At 46.6% G+C, this 14,026-nt stretch overlaps 1 protein-coding gene across 1 annotated transcript in view; it reads left to right on the top strand.

Moving 5' to 3' along the window:
- Positions 1 to 14,026, top strand: part of LOC118091178 (sodium- and chloride-dependent GABA transporter 1-like) — a 37,676-nt gene that overhangs the window by 11,175 nt on the left and 12,475 nt on the right. The window contains exons 7-10 of the mRNA XM_060279441.1: positions 577 to 680; positions 2,679 to 2,803; positions 4,193 to 4,305; positions 8,168 to 8,299. Coding sequence (XP_060135424.1) covers positions 577 to 680; positions 2,679 to 2,803; positions 4,193 to 4,305; positions 8,168 to 8,299 — 474 coding nt within the window. The remainder of the gene's footprint in view (positions 1 to 576; positions 681 to 2,678; positions 2,804 to 4,192; positions 4,306 to 8,167; positions 8,300 to 14,026) is intronic.

Here is a 14,026-nt window from a genome sequence, read left to right as displayed (position 1 = left end):
TAAGGGCCAGTCCCTGCTGGCATCTCCTATTAAAAGTATCAAGTACATAACACTATGGGAATCTCCCATCAAAGAGTTAAACCATTGCTCTGCCTAAGAACATGAGAGGAGCCTGCTGGATTCAGCATCCTGTTTTCACAGTGGCCAATCAGATGCCTATGGGAAACCCACAAGCAGGAACAAAGCACAAGAGCACTGTCACTTTCTGCAGTTTCCAGGAACTGGTATTTAGAAACATTTTGCCTTCAACTGTGGAGGCGGAATATAGCCATCGAGGCTAGTAGCTGTTTGATAACCTTCTCCTCCATGAAATTGTCCCAGTGCTCCAAGTTGGTGGCCATCCCGTGGAGCCAGTTGCATAGTTTGATTCCATGCTTTGTGAATGAGTAATTTGTTTTGTCTGTTTCCCAACATACATTAGATGTTCATTATTAGATGTTCATTAGATGTTCCCTACTATGGTACTATCTACACTCACCGGCAGGGAGTCTCCAAGGTTCTAGACAATGGTATATCTAATCCCTGTCCAGACAATGTTCCCCTTATAGGGTTTTAAACCATCTTCTTCTTTTGTAGGTCTGGATGGATGCAGCCACACAGATCTTTTTTTCCTATGGTCTGGGGTTGGGGTCTCTGATTGCCTTGGGAAGCTATAACACATTTCACAACAACGTTTACAGGTTTGTCAAAAGCGTTTAATATCACATTTGCGAGTGTGGAAAGCACTTCACATGAATTCATTCATTGCAATCCCAGCTGTTGTTTTTAATCCCACATTGCAGATGAGGCAGGGTGAGGGTAAAAGAAAGTAGTTTAGTCAAGGCCACCTAGCCATCTCATGGTTGTGGTGAGATTTGAACCAAGGTTTTTTCCCCCTGACTGTATTTCCTGACTGGTGATTGTTCAGTGGCACACAGTCTGCCTAACATGGGGAGCAGACTGCTATATGAGGACATTCCCATATCAGTAAGTGTTTTAAAATCCATCACTATCACCGTTCTTGCTTCATTAGCAAAAGTTCTATAACAGTTTCTATCTGGTCCTGCCTTCTCTGTGCCAGTCACTCCCAAACACTTCAAGTTTTTTCCTGACACAATCTTTCCATTATAAGGAACCTTTCTCAGGGCCACTGAGCATCAGATGCTCCTTCAGATATGGGTTTGGACTGCCCTCTGCTTATTCATAGGTAATATGTTTCCCAGGAGAGGCTGAAGAAGCTTCAAATATTCACACGGAAAACCTCTTAAACCCAATTTTCTCTTCTTAACCCATTAACTAGAAACCCAGGCCTTGCTTAGAAACCTCAAGCTGAATTTCAGGCAGTCCATCCATGAAGAAACAGTTTGCGGTGGCAATCAAGCTGCTGCATAAACACCAAACTGGGCCTTCCTCTTTGCTCTCATTTGTTCTGCCATCTCACTCTGTCTTCTTTGTGCAATGCTCTTTTGTTATAATTTCTGCTTTTGAACTCATTTATTCATTCATCCATTTGTTCTATATTTCATCATGTTCCAAAGTACTGGGGCAGATATTTTACAGGGTATTCAAATAGTGAGTCCCATGTTATTCCAGCAAGTTTTAAATATGAGTGTATTTCTGTATTAATTGTTCAGTTTATGAATTTATTGATTCATGATTGCTTTAGATTTTTATATCTGAGAGTCACTTGGCTTGTAAACTCAGAAAAGTGGGATAAAAATTACTGGAACTAGAATAAATAGCATTTCTAGAGTCAGAATGCCCCTTAGAACAATGAAAACCATCCTCTCCGTCCCAGACCAGTAAAAGGCAACATATTTTTTTCATTAGAAAAAATGCCTTGATGTATTGAAGGACACTCTGAAGTTGATGTTCAGTGGCTGAGATCTTTCCACACCTTTGCTGCCTTATTGTGCTACAGGAAACATAATTAGTCTACTTCAGGCATCCCCAAACTTCGGCCCTCCAGATGTTTTGGACTACAATTCCCATCTTCCCCGACCATTGGTCCTGTTAGCTAGGGATCATGGGAGTTGTAGGCCAAAATATCTGGAGTGCCGCAGTTTGGGGGTGCCTGGTCTACTTCTAGCTCCTCGTCTACTTCAGAGGTTGTGATGGAACAGAGCAGTTTGAGCTGGGCTCTCTGATTGGTTGGCCTCAGACTGTTTATTGAGCTTTGTAGGTCCTTCTTCACCAGTCCTCTCTCAACCTGCACTGCATTCTGATTTGCTACTGGGCCAAATTCAAGTTTTTGCTTTTGACCTACATAGTTTGAGATCTAACAGACCACCACCTCCTGTGCATGGCTACCTGCATGCTAACATTATCTACAGTTCCACCCTTTGGTGAAGACATGAGAGTGGATATTCTTACTAGAGGTACCTAGACTGTAGAACTTCCTCCTGAAAGTGGTTGGCTCCCTCTCTTTTATGTTTTAGGAGCACCTCAGACTTTTCTATTCCATCATGCCTTTAATCTATTTTAACCTGCTGAAGTGGCAGTGTAAACTGGCCCGTTTCCCTCATGCCCTCAGGCTGCTGTTTTAACGATTTGACTTATATTGTGCTTGGTTTCATCTCATTATTTTTATTGCATTTTTGTGTTTTAATCTGGAAGACACCCTAAGGCTGAAAAGCAATGCAGGAAATACATACATACATGCATATATATATTTCTCTCTCTCTCCTCTCCCCCTCCAGAGACTCCATAATTGTTTGTGGCATAAATTCTACAACAAGCATATTTGCAGGATTTGTTATTTTCTCTATCGTCGGCTTCATGGCCCACATCACCAAGAAGTCAATAGCTGAATTGGCATCCTCAGGTACAATCTCTTCAGTAGGGAATGTGAGCCGGTACAGTCAAGGAGCATAGGTTTGGTAGCACTGTGAAAACAAATTAAGCTTCGGGCATTGCTATAAAAAAATGGATTATTTTGTGGGGGAAAGTTTGCAGTTGTTTTTTGCTGAAGTAAAAAGGCACATGAGGCATGCGTGGTGGCTGTTGGTTCCCATTGGGACTGATGGGATGGAAGGCATTGAGGACAGTGGCAGATGGAGCCAGCTAGTCTGTTGAGGGCAGACTGAGGTTGGTGAAGCAGTGCTCCATTTGCCATCATGGACCACCTTGCACCATAATACATAAGTTCAGAGGTACCGTACTTCATTGTATAATATTTATATCAGTTAATCAGGCACGATCTTGGTGGAGCTCCAAGATTCACATCTCTGCAAGAGTTTTTTTTATCATCATTTGCTTGCAAAAATGAACTTCTTCAATGAAATGCAGCTGCATTTGTATTTATTTATTATTTGTACTTACAGTTTGCCCTTCACCAGATGATCCCCTAGCAAATTAAAGGTAAAGGGACCCCTGACCATTAGGTCCAGCCGTGACCGACTCTGGGGTTGTGGCGCTCATCTCGCATTATTGGCCGAGGGAGCTGGCATACAGCTTCCAGGTCATGTGGCCAGCGTGACAAAGCTACTTCTGGCGAACCAGAGCAGCACACGGAAACACTGTTTACCTTCCTGCTGTAGTGGTACCTATTTATCTACTTGCACTTTGACGTGCTTTCGAACTGCTAGGTTGGCAGAGGCCTGGGACCGAGCAACGGGAGCTCACCCCGTTACAGGGATTCGAACCGCCGACCTTCTGCTCAGCAAGCCCTAGGCTCAGTGGTTTAACCACAGCGCCGCAATAACAAAGATGTTATTACAAAAAGGGCTCCTCCATTTGGCTGGCACTGAGACAGATGCAATAAGGGTCATCTTTTCTTCATATACTGCCAGACAGCATACCTACTTTGACAAGAACCCTACTTAGCCATTGATTCATAATTGGTATTGTCAACTTTCTTGACACCTGGTTAATATAATATTGGCAACGATCAAAGAGTTTACAACATGAAATGTTTATCGAAGATTGAATCCCATCAGTCCAAATCTTAAAGAGAGTCCAAATTAATATTAAACACAAGTATCTGATCTATTACTTCCAGATGTTGTTGCCAGTATCCCTGCTCCAAGCGACAATTCCATCTCACACCACTAAACCTTTTGACAGAAGGGAAAATACTTATGGAAAGTACAACTTGCCATAACTCAGTAACCGCTTAAGAGATGCAATAACATGCTCACTCTGCTGTGACTTGTGTCTGAGTCATATCACAAAATAAAACTATAACCATTCATTGTGTCTTTGGTGGCTACAGGTCCAGGACTGGCTTTCCTTGCCTACCCGCAGGTCGTCACGCAGCTGCCCATGTCTCCTCTCTGGTCAATCCTCTTCTTTTCAATGCTAATGATGCTTGGCCTTGACAGCCAGGTAAGAATTATTTTAAAAATAACCCATTAAAAAAGAACATCATGTTTGGTTTACTGCAGTAAGAAGAGCCCTGCTCGATCAGATTAAAGGCCTCTCTGGTTCAGCACCCTGTTCTTCCGGTGGCCATCTGGGTGCCTCTGAGAAGCCCACAAGCAGGTCATGAGTGCAATAGCAACCTCCTGCAACTATTTGAACAGAGGCATGGTGCCTCTGATCTTTGAGTTAGGATAGCCTTATATTCCATAGACTTGTCTTATGCCGTCTAAGTTGGTGACCATTGCCACTGTTTTTACAGGTGGATGTTCTGTAGCAACAGGCTGTACTAATTCCCTTCCCTTCTCTATAATCACCCCCTTCTTAGCAGGGTCGGCATAAACTGGTGTAGCAAAAGATAATTAAAAGAAAATACAATGGGAAGTTAAAAATTAGTTATAAACTGGATATACAACAGTAAAAAAGATATAAAATAAGTAATCGCAGAAAGGAGGGGAGGGAGGTTGAAGAAAACACAATGTAAATATTGTTCTTCTGTTTAAAATGATGTAAAATGAGAAAATGGAAGAATAAAATATGGGGGGGAATCATCCCCTTTGCATGGGTCAAGCTCCTTTGGCCCACAGGGGATTCCTGTCAGAATCCACAAGCTTCTGATCCCAAGGACCTGCCTCCCTTATCATGAATCTTTGATTGGCAACAGCCCACCTTTGTACTTCTGCTGCTGATTCCCATGCCATCTCATCCCATTGCTGAACCCTTATATTTAGGATCTTTCCCCTAAATTTGCTTGCCTGAAATTCGAGCTCCAGTGCTTTGATGACAAATAAAACAAATAAGCAATGCAAAATCAGTGAGGCCTTCATAGTTGCTTATGTACCTGAAATGTAAGTGCATGATAACTCTCCATTCTGCTCTGGACAGGAACTCATTTTTTTCAATGACAGGCTAAGATTGAGTTCTCTAGAGATGAGGGCTGGAGGCATGAAATTGGTGCTTCCTTTGGAATCTACCACCTCAAGCTACTGCTTCACATAGCTTTGTGGTGAGATTATTCACCCTGTATAAACTGTGAATCAATCAACCCTAGACACCAACTAGAAATATAAAATATAATAATGTAGCTGCATCTCAGAACCTATCTAGACATGCAGCGGAACCATGTGATGCAACTTCTCCTGGGCTATACAATTCACATTGCAGATGAGGCAGGGGGATAAACTCCTTTTGTCAAATGTTCTGACCTGTTTTGGCTAACTTGCAACTCTTCTCCTCCACATTCTAATTTTATAGGCACAGTTCTAATGATTAAATGGGGTAGGCTTTAGCGGTGTGTATAGCAGCAGCTATTATAGAATCCATGACAAACTGATTTGGTTTCAAATTTATATTGTATCCCAGCCTTTTAAGAGGAGTGTGTGTGTGTGTTCTTGCTTTCCCGCAAACTCCTTTTCTTTTCCATATATTGTGTTGGCTATTTATAATTTAATACTCCTAGGAGCTGCAGTTGTAGCTGAATTTGACCCAGTTCATAATTTAGAGACCTTTTAAAAATGACGCAAATGCTAACTGAACAGCTACTTTAATTCATTATATATATTTTTTATTCCACTAAATACCATTTTTCTTAAAGCATTTAATTTTACATGATTTTATCGAGTGCTGCTTGTTTCCCCAAGGTGCCTCTTGGATTCTTTTAAAGTGACAGCTCTCACTAAGCTCTCAAGCACTTCTAAAATTAATGACTTTTCGTGTTGCTTCTTAATCAGTTTGCACACAGAAGTGGCCCACAGGGTTGTGGCGTTCAAGAGTCCTTTTGAAGAGTGACATCTGAGAGCTGTCTGGAGTTGCCCCCTCTCAACCAGGCCCATTAGTATTACATATGTCATGACAAAGGCTTACCCCTGAAGCCTTTCGGGTTAAGATTTTTTTGGGGGGGGGGGGTATTCCTCTGACAAACAGCTTGCCAATCAAATGACGGGTGGGGGCAAATGAAGCATTGTTGCAAAAATTACTTGTGCATATAACAAGCATGAAAGCAAAATGAAATTAAGGCCATCTTCTCTGTGGATTGCACATCTGTTTGGTAAAACACAGACACACCATATGGGCAAATCCTCAGTTTAAATGGAGAGGCCCTTTTCTCCATCCTATGTAAGCTGAAGGCACAGTTGGTGGCAACAACCAACAGGGCCTTCTCAGTGTCTGCCCCAATACAGTGCCCTGTGAAATATGGATGGTCTCTCCTCTGGCTGTCTTTCACCAGTTGAGAAATATATTTTGTTCTGTCATATTTTATTTGTGTTCTTTGCCTTTATTGGTTGATATCCAACTAAGGGCTCATTCAGACTTCTGTTTGTTCCATGACTGAAAATCTGAGATTTTTTAGTTTTGTTCCATTCCATTCCCTGGGGAAATCTGCTATGTACTGCTGAATCAGAAGGAACATTTTCTGCAGATTGATGTTGGTTTGTTTGATAAAAGGGAAAATGCAGGTAAAATAAAAGGAGAATTCCCTGGGTGTCTAGGTTCAGTTTTGGGACAGGTACTCCTTAGTGATAGAGCCCCAGCAGAGATTTAAAATTACAAAACATGCAAAAAAGTAAGCATGGGAATATAGGTGGATAGACCTTTAAAATATCCTAGTCTAAGTTGCTTCTTTTAACACAGAAAAACCCCCACACATTTTGTTGGTTAAAAATGGTTTACTTACAAACTATTCAAATGTCAGATTCATGTGCTTTTCCATACAGCAGCAAGAAAAGACAGGCAGTATAACTTAGGTTCCAAAATGGTAAAAATTTCTAAATTATTTGTATAGAAACACAAAAAAGACTTGCTTAAGCCATACAGTCTAAGCTTGGAGAATCCACCTTAGATTTCCTTACTGGTAATGGTGGAACCTGAGAGAACTAAGTATTTAGTAACCCTTCTTCTCACGGTGAGGGGAAGTGACCTAGCTAAGCCTGGCAGGACAGCTTACTGTGTTATCTTAACCCCTTCATGCTTCAATTAGACTTAAGCATGTTGGCTATATGAGGCTAATTTATCTCACAGACATTTTGTTCCAATTCAGCAGTAAAAGTGGATTTTCTCAGAGAAAGCAGTGGGACATAACTAAAGCTTCTTGGACCTGTGACTAGAAATCATGTAACAGTGTGGATGAACCCCCAAGTTAGAGCAGACCCACAGAAATCAATGAAGTTACTTAAGCCCGTTGAGTTCAATGGGTCTGCTCTGTGCATGACTAACATTGGATATCACCACTGTATTTTCAATGTTGTGTATTTAAAAATTATTGTATTTATAACTGATCTTTTATATGTTTTAAGACAATGTGATTTTAAAATTCTTATAGGCTTGTCCTGAGTGGTGCAAAGATGCTGGAAGTGTAGGGTAGAAATCTCTGTATAAGTAAATAAAAAAATAAAATGCAGGTTTCCTAAATTCTCCTCATTCAAATTATAGTTTGCTATTTTTTAAATTAAATTTGTACGCCACTCTTCATTTGTAGATCTAACGGTGGTTCACGACATAAAAATACAAGATAGAAACACAAAATAGGCAATAAAAACAAGAATAACCCCCACCACCAAACAATAACCCCCCCCTCTCTGCCCTGGGTGTGTAACAATGGTTTTTGCCTTAAACCAGGAGGCAAGGAAGGGAATTGCCATGAACATGTCATGGAAGGAGAGCATAAAAAATTGTGGCCCTTTGAACGCTCTTTCTAATAGCATCAAACCATGGTTTGATGTTACGTCTGAACCAAGCCATTGTGTGGATTCAAAGGCTGATGTGAAAAGCTAAGGAGATACAGGTTCAACAAGGAGGTTGCTGATGTATTCCTGTTAATTTCTTCCTGCAGTTTTGCACTGTGGAAGGCTTCATCACAGCCCTGATGGATGAGTTTCCACATGTGCTGAGAGCAAGGAAGAAAATCTTTATTGCAGTGGTGTGTTTAGTCTCTTACCTCATTGGATTCTCCAACATCACCCAGGTAATAAAAACGGTGCATACCCTTTTACTATTAGATGTTGATGATCTCTTAGTTTCAGTGCTTATTCAGGTGTGGATCCAATATTCTAAGTCTCTTTTTGATAACAGATCTGTTATTCAAGGCCCAAACAAAGTGGGGAGCTCCAAGTAGGCAACTGTTATCCAGTTCAAGTCAGGGTGATCCTTCTGTTCTGGAGTTCTTGCTTACCATAAATAGCATCTGGTGGCTTCTGTTCTTTGACTCTTGGATGGGGGCAGAGTGTGCTTTCATCATTGCTTCTACATAGGGTCCCGCAGCAGCAGTCAGTCAGAACACAGTGCTCTTTATGACAGGGAGAGGGAATTGAAGCTCCCTGCTGGTATTCCTTCTTTGGTAAATGGTAGGGCCAGGTTGGTCTCCCGCTTGCTTCAAAGTTTCTCCTGGGAGGCAGGGCATGCAGCCTCACAGTGCAGTGCAATGGAGAAAACAGAGAGAGGAAGAGAAAGGCAAAGGTCCTAAGGGATTGATTGGGACAACTGCAGTTACAGCAACATATAAAGCTACAATTGGAAAGGAGGGTTGAGGAGTTGAGCCAAAGACCCTGCAAAAAGAGTGGGTATCTAGCTCTCCATCCCAGTAAATACCGTAATCATGTGGAAAACGCTGGAAAAGACCGGTGCACAGCTGATGTCTGTAAAAGAGTAGACATGGGCCTTTCTTCGGGTTAGTGGACATCCCTATAATCTAACTACCTTGGTCAAGCTACCATCCCAGAGGTCTTTGTGGAAATCCACGATGGCTGGAGTAAAACTGGAAGATGTGTGGTTGCAGAACCAGGAATTTGTGGTTGCATTTCATGTGTTTCATTTTTTTCAGACAAAATGGCATGTCTAAGGACAGCCCAGATCAAGGATCAAGACCATGCCACTGAAGGAGTGAGGGATTCCCCCCTTTCTTCCCCATAGCATGCTCCTGCGAGTATAGGGCAGTATGCAAATAATAATAATAATAATAATTGTGAGGGACAGGGGATATCGCGAAGTCCCTCCCCTCCTGAGTTCAAGCCCGTCCCCGAGCAAAGGGGAAAGCAGGGAGAGTTCCGATTCCAGTGGGGAAGCAGGAAGTCGTGTCCGAGGCTCAGGCAAGGTAGAGGAGCCAGGGTCCCAGGTGGGACAGGAAGGGGCAAGTAAGGGGGGAAGACCCATCCCCCCAACTCCAGAATTACGCAGGAAGAGGAGGGGCAAGAGGATGGGTCTGCCAAAGCTTTTGTGTTGGAGAAAGACGCGCCAAAAGCCATTAGGAGGTTCTGAAACCGACTGACAACATCGCTCCGTGTAAATAGCAATGACTTGAGCACTGTAAATACGCAGCACCAATAAAAGAATAAAATGCAGAGCTGCGTAGCGTCGTTACTCTGAAGTAGTCCACTCCGGCCACTGTGACAGCAACCTCCTAATCATTTTTGGGCTACTTTGGAGTTGCCGGGATGAGCGTGTCAGAGGCGGAGAAGTGGCGGCAGATCGCTGAGCAAGCCCAGCTAGAACTGCAACAGCTGTCGCTGCAGGCGCAGGGAGAATTGAAGGCAGCTAAAGAGGAGACTAAGAAGGTCCAGGACGACCGGCTACAACTTGCGGAACAGGTGAGAGAGCTCCAGGAAAAAGAGCAGCATTTAAGGGCGGTGGCGGTAGACCTCCAAAACAAGCTGGATGCAGAGAAAAACAAGGCGGGAGGGGCACCCCAAGTCCAAGTGCTGCCAGGAAGGAGAGCCGGGACCCTAGTAAGCAAGTTCAATGGAGACCCGAAGGAGTTTCAGGGCTTTGAGACTGAGATTGTGTATGCTCTTGAGCTGCACCATGATGAGTTCCCTGATGATGAGCACAGAGTAGCGTTTATTGTGGAGCACCTTACAGGGGCGGCCAGGGAGTGGCTAAGACCGTTAATTGCAACAAGGAATCCTTGCATGAAGAATGTCAAACTATTTCTAGAAGGTTTGAAAACGATGTATTCGTCCGATAGTCATATGGACCAGACTAAGGAGGAACTTCATAATTTACGCCAAGGAAATATGACAGTTCGCGCGTATTGGGCGAAATTCACCATGCTGGTGCACAGATTGGGGTGGGATCTGGAGTCTGCCCCAATGCAAGCGGCGTTTTACTTGGGGTTGCATGAGGAGGTGAAGGATGAGCTCTCGAGAGGTCCAAAACCCAGTAATATGGATCAACTGAGCAAAGCGGCTCTGGCGGTGGGGGTGAGGCAGGAATCCAGATGGAGCGACAAGCAAGCAACGCGCGCAAAGCGGGCTTGGTTCCCACGGTCGCAGGAGAAGCCACTCCCTCAACAACCCTTTCAAGCCACGCCTGGGGCCAGTCAGGACCAGGAACCCATGCAGATTGATAGCGCGCGCGCGCGGGCTTTTCAAACCCCAGCGGCGCCAAGACGCAAGGAGGGAAGGGGTGGGAATTGCTTTCTCTGCAACTCCCCCCAGCATCTCGTCAGAGACTGCCCACATCGCAGGGAGTGGCAAGGAAAGGCGGGAACGGTTGTGCCCTCCCCCACTGACGCAGCACCACAGCAGGGAAACGGGAAAGCCTGGCTGCAGGAGACAAGGGGCGGCAGCCAGGCACAGTCAGCAGACAACAGCCCCAGCCCACCCACCCGCACAGAGAGGAGCAGAGCCAGCCCACCCCTCCCAGAGCAGGAGTGGTTCTAGAAGTGACGCTCACGCTCCCTAATGGCTATCCCCTGACAGTCCTCGCCTTAATTGACAGTGGGGCGTCAGCGAACTTCTTCTCGAGGAACTTTGCAGAAGAGCACCAGATCCAGCTTCTGCAGCTGGATTTTCCTCTGCACGTGGCAACCATTGACGGCAGAGAGCTGCTGGGAGGGGCCATCACTCATCAAACCCCCCCCATGAGAATGACGGTTGGAAGGCACTCAGAGACACTGGCATTCAACGTCACCACCATCTCAGACCCCCCAATCGTTTTGGGCATGAGCTGGCTGGCGCGCCACGACCCCTCCATAAGTTGGCATCAGAGATGCATCACTTTTGGATCGGACTTTTGCCTGGAACATTGCATGCAGCACCAACCAGGGGAGGGGCCTCCGATAGCCACGGTGGCCACCATGCACGTCAAAGGGGGTGAGGCGATACCCAAACCATACTGGGACCTGCAGGAGGTCTTCAGTGAAGCGGAGTCCGACCACCTGCCCCCACACAGGCCTTTTGACTGCCAGATCAACCTGGTGCCTGGGGCAACTATACCCCCAGCCAAGCTGTACGCCATGTCAGACCAGGAACTGGAGGATCTGCGCGCTTTTATCGACAAGAACCTCAAGCGGGGGTTCATCAGAGAAAGCAAGGCAGCAGGGGGCAGCCCGGTCTTCTGGGTGGACAAGAAAGACACGCAACAGCGCCGTCTTGTGGTGGATTTTAGACGGCTGAATTCGGTGACAGAGCCAGTGGCTTTCCCCATGCCCAGAGTGGATGATCTCCTGACAGCGGCACGCAGGGGCAAGATTTTCACCAAGCTAGACCTGAGGGGGGCGTACAACTTGATCAGGATCCGGGAAGGCGATGAGTGGAAAACCACGATGTTCACGCCTCTGGGCTCTTTTGAATATCTGGTGATGCCCTTCGGGTTGCAAGGGGGCTCAGCATGCTTCCAGGCCTTCATGCACCACGTCCTGGGGTCCCTACTCTTCAGGAAATGCTTGGTCTTTCTGGATGACATCCTTATTTACTCCAACGACCCAGTGCAGCACGTGAAGGACGTCAGGGAGGTGTTACAGCGCCTGAAGGAGAACCACCTGTATGTGAAGCTGGAGAAGTGCAAGTTTCACACCAAGGAGGTGGACTTCCTGGGCTACAAGCTGTCAGACAAGGGGCTGGCAATGGACAAGGACAAGGTGCAGACCATCCTGGACTGGCACAGCCCCAGGACGCGCAAAGATGCCCAACGCCTACTAGGCTTTGCCAACTTCTACAGGAAGTTCATCAAGAACTTCTCTCGAGTTACGGCTCCCATCACTGACTGCCTGAGAGGCAAGCAGAAGTTCAGGTGGACACCAGAGGCGCAAGCAGCGTTCGAAAGCCTCAAGAGGGTGTTCGCCTCAGACCAGAACCTGTTCCACGTGGTTCAGGACGCGCCCCTACGCATTGAAACAGATGCTTCTGATAAGGCTGTGGGCGCCATTTTATTGCAACTGGACGCCAACAGAGAGTGGAGACCCTGTGCCTTCTTCTCCAGGAAGTTGACCCAGCCTGAGCGAAACTACACAGTTTTTGATCGGGAACTTCTGGCGATCCACGCGGCGTTCCAGCACTGGAGACACTTCCTGGTGGGCGCCAAGCACCCCATCCAGGTGTGCACAGACCACAAGAACCTGGAGTTCTGGAGAACTGCCAGGGTGCTCAACCAGCGGCAGATACGGTGGGCAGAGTTCTTCTCGAACTTCAACTTCTCCATACACTACATCCCAGGAGAGCAGAATGTCAGGGCGGATGCCCTCTCCCGCAAGCCAGAGTACATGGAGGAGGAGGCGCCACCAGCCCCAAGGCACATTTTCCCCCCGTCGGCATGGTCCTGCGGAGCAGCAGTGGTGAGCGAGGCAGAACTCACAGCACTGACGGCAGCGGATGAATTTGCCAACCGCATCTTCAGAGAACTGAGAGGGGGGAGGGAGCAGGCAAAAGACTTTGCAGAACGCAGAGGGCTGCTTTTCTACAAGGGTGCGCTGTACCTACCCACCACCCAGCTTCGACGTACGGTCCTCAAGCAGATGCACGACAACCCTACAGCGGGGCATTTTGGAAGGGACAAGACCACTCACCTAGTCATGAGACACTTCTGGTGGCCAGGGGTGAGGGAAGATGTTCGAGACTATGTAAGGGGCTGTACCACCTGCCAGCGGGCGAAGGTGGTCAGAGCAGCGCCACCAGGGTTGCTGGAGCCCTTAGCCACACCACACAGGCCGTGGGAAGTGGTGTCCATGGACTTCATCACAGATCTGCCTTCGTCCAGGGGTAAGACTGCAGTGTTGGTGGTGGTGGACCTCATGTCCAAAATGTGTCACTTTATACCGTGTGCCAGGGCAGTTTCGGCAGAAGAGACAGCCAAACTGTTTGTTGATCACGTTTTCAGACTGCATGGATTACCTTTAAGGGTTATTTCGGATCGTGGCCGCCAATTTGTTTCCAGGTTCTGGCGGCGGCTCATGAACCTCCTGCAGGTGGAGGTCAGCTTGTCGACGGCTAGACACCCGCAGACCAACGGACAAGCGGAGAGGGTCAACGCCATTCTGCAGCAGTACCTGAGATGCTACGTCAGCCAGCGGCAAACGGACTGGGTGGATCGCTTGCCACTAGCAGAATTTGCCTACAACAATGCAGTGCACGTCTCCACAGGGGTGTCGCCCTTTAAGGCCAATTACGGGCGCGACCTCAGATCTTTCCCAGAGAGGGAGAGGGAGGAGGAGGAGGAGGGCCCACAGGCTGAGGATTGGGCAGAGGAACTGGAGACGGTGCACCAGCAGCTCAGAGAACACTTGGAGAGGGCCAAGGAAGCGTACAAAAAGGGGGCTGATCGCCACAGGCGACAAGGGGAGGTCATCAGGGTGGGGGACAAGGTGTGGTTGTCCTCGGAGGGCCTTCCCACCAGAGGGAGGTGCAAAAAGCTGGCACCCAAATGGCTGGGCCCCTTCACGGTCACGCAACAGGTCAACCCGGTGGCATACAGGCTGGCA

The sequence above is a fragment of the Zootoca vivipara genome, chromosome 10 (genome assembly GCF_963506605.1).
Source record: "Zootoca vivipara chromosome 10, rZooViv1.1, whole genome shotgun sequence".
In the NCBI taxonomy this organism is placed as follows: domain Eukaryota; kingdom Metazoa; phylum Chordata; class Lepidosauria; order Squamata; family Lacertidae; genus Zootoca; species Zootoca vivipara.
Note: the sequence above shows the minus strand (reverse complement) of the source record. Positions and strands in the feature narration are given on the sequence as shown.